This window comes from Photinus pyralis, unplaced genomic scaffold, assembly GCF_008802855.1.
Source record: "Photinus pyralis isolate 1611_PpyrPB1 unplaced genomic scaffold, Ppyr1.3 Ppyr1.4_LG1, whole genome shotgun sequence".
NCBI lineage: Eukaryota > Metazoa > Arthropoda > Insecta > Coleoptera > Lampyridae > Photinus > Photinus pyralis.
In genome coordinates, this window is record NW_022170249.1 from 48,330,716 (window position 1) to 48,336,739 (window position 6,024).

The 6,024-nt window shown below is 35.9% G+C and overlaps 1 protein-coding gene across 1 annotated transcript; it reads right to left on the minus strand.

The window, feature by feature from the left end:
* Nucleotides 1-4,747: 4,747 nt before the first annotated feature.
* LOC116158788 (potassium/sodium hyperpolarization-activated cyclic nucleotide-gated channel 2-like) lies at nucleotides 4,748-5,258 on the minus strand. The gene has a single exon (XM_031471629.1). The coding sequence runs from the start codon at nucleotides 5,018-5,020 to the stop codon at nucleotides 4,748-4,750; it is 273 nt and encodes a 90-aa protein (XP_031327489.1). The 5' UTR covers nucleotides 5,021-5,258.
* Between the last annotated feature and the right edge of the window lie 766 nt (nucleotides 5,259-6,024).

Genomic DNA, 6,024 nt, shown 5'->3' on the forward strand with positions numbered 1-6,024 from the left:
AAAGTTATTGTAAAAAAAAACCAAAAACCGTTTTTTACATGTTCCATAATTTTACACTTTTGCCGTTTATTAACGATCCTAGAGATCGTTTTATAATTTTGCATTGCTATCTGTCGCCTGCCGGTTGGTCTCTCCGTCTGTTCCTTTGTCTGTCTGTCCATCTATCTGTCCGTGTGAACGATAACTTTGTTTAGAATGTTCGATCGCTTTTACATCTCCGTTAGTTATGAACTGAATTGCATGAAATTCAATATGGGCATAGATTTAGCCATATAATACGCAATGCCAAAAGTTGGATCGAATTCAAAATTCACAGTGCCCTTTTCGCATCTCGACCATTTATAAACCGAATTGCAAACTTTTTTACTTATAAAAGTATTTGAATGAAATTTGATACATAGGCACTTTGAATAAAGGAAAATCAAACGCCAATTTCAAAATTTGGTTTTGCGCATGCGCAGTGCCAACTTTTTTATTTATGGAAGAATTTAAACGAAATTGATACATAGGCACTTGGGATAAAGGAAAATCAAACGCCAATTTCAAAATTTGGTTTTGCGCATGCGCAGTGCCAACTTTTTTATTTATGGAAGAATTTAAACGAAATTTGATACATAGGCACTTGGAATAAAGGATCATCGAGCGCCAGTCTCAAAATTTTCTTTTGCGCATGCGCAGTGCCAACTTTTTATCTATGGCACCATTTAAGTGAAATTTGATACTTAGGCGCTTGGAACAAAGGAAAATCTAACATTAGTTTTAAAATTTAGGTTTGCGCATGCGCAGTTCCAACTTTCTTATTTAGAAAAGCATTGAAATGAAATTCTTCTATAAACTGAAATTGAAGTAGCACGTCAACAATGGATTGCCCATGTGCAACGCTATCTTTCATATTTGTGGCCGGATTTTTACGATTTTAACAGAAGTTGCATCTTACAAATGGGAAATGAATGCAAGTGGAAATGCGCTTTATGTAAATCGTTTACGATTACTTTTTAACTTGTTTTAACTATGACGAATCCTCTAAAGAATCTCAGAAGAGCTTTTGGTAAGGACCTCTGCAAATGATGGAATCTATTTTTCCTATGTTTGTCTATATTTTTAAGTGGACAGTATTTTAGTGGAGGTTGCTCCAGTCCCGCTATTCAGTTACAGAATTAGTCCCAACACAAATTCGAGGTAGGGACTCTCTTGGCCATAGCGTCCACAAAACCAAGGGGCCGGCAACCCCGGCTGCTGCATTTCTAGAGATATCTGTAAAATCGCTTTCCTAGGTTTCTCTGAGACTAAACAATCTCTGGAGAGCCAATAAAAACTTTTTGTGAAGATAATTTTGCATAAGCTTAAGGAGTTTTTGAGATACCTAATTATAAAACCCGGACGAAAAATCTGCTAAAAATTCAGACATTTCAGTCTAAGCACCGAAAAAATGGCGGGACATCCTGTACATGACAATATTTCAATTTATTTAGTGTAAATCTGGGGGATTATTTGCGAAATAAGCAAAGCGTTGATTAATTTTATTTGAATTTGTATCTCAGTGTTGTTTGCAAAATTTTGTAACTGCGTAGTTTTCGTTGTAATTTTATCGCTTTTGTAAAATGTTTATTTAGATTTGTGTATTTAATTGTAAAACGTGAAATTGCGTCTTAAGGTGTAGGATCATCGCGATAAGGACTTTTATCGGACAAAATTTATTTAACGCACGTGTTCTTCTCGCTGTTAGAAGAGATAATGTATTTCGAAGAACTGCTCATTATTTTCGGCGTGTTCCCTCGAAGCTGGCGTTATCAACTTTAATTGTGATTAGCGGCGTTTTTGGAAATCTTGGGATACTGCATATATACTAAGGTATGGTTATTATATTCATTTATAAAATTGGTTCTTTCTCCTACAATCTACATCTAAATTGTCTTAAATTCGCTATCATCATCATCTTCAGCATTTAAGTCACCTCTGGTAATTGGAGCTGGGCAAAAATATTATGGTATCAGTTGATAGGAAGAGAACAAGGAAGTACCTTTTTTTATTACAAAATATGTGCAGATGTAAAGAACAAAGGATTTAAAAGTAAGAGGTTCAGGACCTATACAACACACTGAAAAAATATGATTTTCAGAACTAATGTGCTCGAAAGAAATCTGATATAACATTGAATTTATTTCAGTTGAAAAGTGTCATTTTCCGGCTCCAGTGATGGTTTCACTAGGAGTAACAATTCTGGGAAAAACAAAAATTTATTTTGTAGGCTAAAATTGATCAAACAGATATTTGATGCATCATGCACTTTATCTTCCAACAAGATGGTGCACCATTGCATACTTCCAGAAGTACGATAATAAGTTCTAAATTTTATATCGCGTGGCCTCCAAATAGCCCCGATCGTAACCTCGTTGAATACAACACTTTGAGTAAGTAAATATACTCATAGGTCATAGTTCACAAAAACACTATTTTCAACACTAGCGCTTAATTAAATTATCGCATAGTTTTTGTTGTTTGACACCATGCCTACCAAGAAATTAGTAACCGATCAATTTGGTGGCGCCGAAAACAGTAAGCTGTAGTAAATAATCATGGAGGACAAATCCATAATGAATTCAATTGATTAATTTTAGGTTGTCTTAATTATAGTTAAAAAAGTTTTAAATTATCGTATAGTATCAAAATTTCACTAACCAACTCTGTGCAATTCATTGAATAAGTTGAGATAAAATTGATGACCTTTTGTATAATAACTGAAACCGATATTCCCTCGGATTTACTGCTGTAATCTCTGATGCCTTACAATCTGTTTTATCGGTTGTATTGTGCTGTTCTTTGATCTTCTCTTTCGAAACTGTAAGAGAACGTAAGAAAATGAAAGGAGTATTTGAATCAAGAAATTACCACGGAATAAAATGATGAAAAAAGTAGGTATCATTTTCCATATGATTGTTGACAAAAAATGCGGTAATTTGATTTCTATGCAAAAAAATAGTAGTCACTGGATTCCAATGAGTCCTCATGTATTACTTTTACCTCATACCCGACCTTAATTGACCAAATTATAGTACAGTGGAGTAATGTTGCTGTACTACAAGCGTTATATGTATAGTCAGTGGTAACAATTATATGCAGAAACCATAATTTGGACCTCCTTTGCAGATAAGATTTTAATAATTCCATCTTTCTATACCTAGGGATAAATTTAGAGCCTGGTAAATTTAAATATTCTATAGGAATACTATACATTTTTTAGAAACGGGCAATTAATAAACGCTCGTTCTGTTTGGCAATTTAGTATACCTTCTTAGGTACATTTATGATTAGCATCAGTTTTAGTCTTTTTTGTAGATTTCGGAAGTTGTGAACTTACACAATACAAAGCGAATTAAACAACACGCGATTATGCAAGAACTTAATAGCCTATCGTGCCGCTGCACCGTAAGGAATTGAGTAAATTTATCTTGATTGGATTGTTGCTATTAATAATTTGTTGTAGGTAGAAAGCATAAACGTACCCATTTCATTAGTTCCGAATACTTTTCATTAAAGAACGATTAAGCATATAATGAGACCAAATCTAAGAAGTACTACTCTTCCGCGGTTTGAGACCACCAAAAGTACAGGCTATTGGTTTTGATTTTTTGTATACCTAATTCTTGGTCAAGGTTGGAACATTAGAACAGAGATGGTATTCGCATAACTTAACGCAAACACGTGGAAAAAGTTTGCGCATTCCTCGTTTACGAAAATTTTTCTCATTCTTTTTTCGATTAGACAAATAGAGCAATTATTTTGTAACCACTTAATCAGGCGAATTTATTGCCAACGCGCAATTGCACAAAATAAGAGAAAAATGCACCACTAGCTGCAAATAATTACTTAATGCAACACTGGAAGCGTACGTACACTAAAAATTCGGTAGGTACCCAATGTTCGTAATCACTTTGCCCTGCGTAATTAATTCTTTGATTAAACTTTATCTAGAAACGGGATTGTTAAATTTCAACTTGTAAAGGACAAGGTTACGTTGTCATTGATTTACACTTTGCGGGTTATCTATTTCCTAAGAGAGTTAAGTACACGATATAACAATCTCAATCTAAATAACAATACAACGGACATGCAACTCGTACTAGTAGCGTTTATGAATTGAGAAATGTGTACTAATAACCTTAATAAATTTATTTATGATGTATTAATTTAAATTGATCAATCAGGACTACGATTTTCAGTTAGCTGAAGGGGCGCATATCGAATAAGACACACGAAATTTACTTCATTAAGAAATTGAGGCAAAGTGTTCTAAAAGAAATTGCGAACCAAGACACGTTCCCAATTAATTTATCAACTGTCAAAGTCAACTTATTGAATTGAAAATTTCTTCTTCTTTATGAAGGATGGCGAGTTCAAGGTGATACGATAAACTTTTACTACACGATTAAATATGTATTAACAATTACCGGAAAGATCTCAAATTAAGCGCATATTTACTGGCAACAGGTAACGTTTTATAGGGTATTTTTTATGCCCAGTTATCAAAATCGAATTAGGTACTTAAAGTTATGTAAAAATTATGCTATTTATATCTAGATTAATAGAATTCTAAGCGTAAATACTTGCAAAGTAAGTAATTTTATGGTTTCTTTGGGAAGGAAACCTATAATTTTCATAATATTGAAACTTAACAGCTTCTGTCCCGCGAATGTCTATTAGAGGTACAAACCGCATGCCCGTGTTTACGCAAAAATAATTAAGGTACTCACCTAAAGCTAGAACAAGGATGTATAACCCAATGACCTGAAGCTTTCTGTCGAATCCGTTCTTTCATAAGTGCCTTCTTCGATCCAAAAAGTTTCATGGCCAATTTGTTGTCCGTGGGTTGAAAGAGTGCTTGTAGCTGGTTCTTGAGGAAACTTTGTTTACCGGCTTCCGCGGAGCCCAGGGGGGTGGGTCCGGGCTCTTCCTTTGGGGTGCCGTACAACGAGACATCGTCCACACCGAAATGGACTTTGCCGCTACCCTTATAATTCATGTCGTTGGAAAGGTAATCCGCGATAAGCAACGTTTCGTCATCGAGTGCGGTCACCAAAGAATCGGTGCACGTGTTCGTGTTCTCGATGCTGATCTTGATAGAGTCATCCTTGGCTAAACGGCGCGGTGGAGGCGAGCGGATTTCCTCTTCGGACTGAGCCGCGGCCACCCGCCCGTTCGCTAACCGTAGACTGGGCACGCGCCGCGCTCCACGTCTCTCGACACCGTCGCCGCCGTCCCTGAAACACCAAAAGACAATGTGTAAATTGTTGGTGCATGCGTTTATGAGATTACAGTTATAAACACATACAAATTGTTTACCACACGCAACGCTCGTTAGAAAACCAAACGACGACGACGTACCTGCCCCATACGCCTACAACTTCGCAGGGGGTTGAACAATCGACTACCTTAACATTTCTAACATCATTTTATCATTCAAATACGTTTTCAAGGTTGGTATTCTTTTACACAGATACATGAATGGAAAGATTATGGAAAATTCATGTCAGAAATGCAGATCGGATGTAATGCACGCGACGTGCCTTCCCGATTATACCACCTTAGCGTCGCGTCGTCGTTCCATTAACACCGTTCATAATACCTGCTACTAGATTATGTAAATCACTGTTTAAATTTCATTTTTATACACTTATTGTGTTTAATTAGTTCACTACAAATCCTTGACAAATTACACATATCTAAAAATGTAATTGTTACTTCTAACGCACTTTCATAATCTGAGTTTTACGAGTCCTTCATATGTATGTAGATATGTTTTCGTCATTACCAATACAAAGAAATCGGTTATGTACCCACATATTATTATACTCTGTTAACTTAGATTTCCTGAAAAACACCAATTGTGCTAGGTTGCATCGTAGAATTCCTTTATAAATCTCTTGACCTAGCGCAACAATCTTAGCGCCTTACTTCCTTCCCCACCTCCCAGTGAGATTGAGAGCAGGGGACAAGGGGGCATTGTGAAACGAGTATGCAATAATA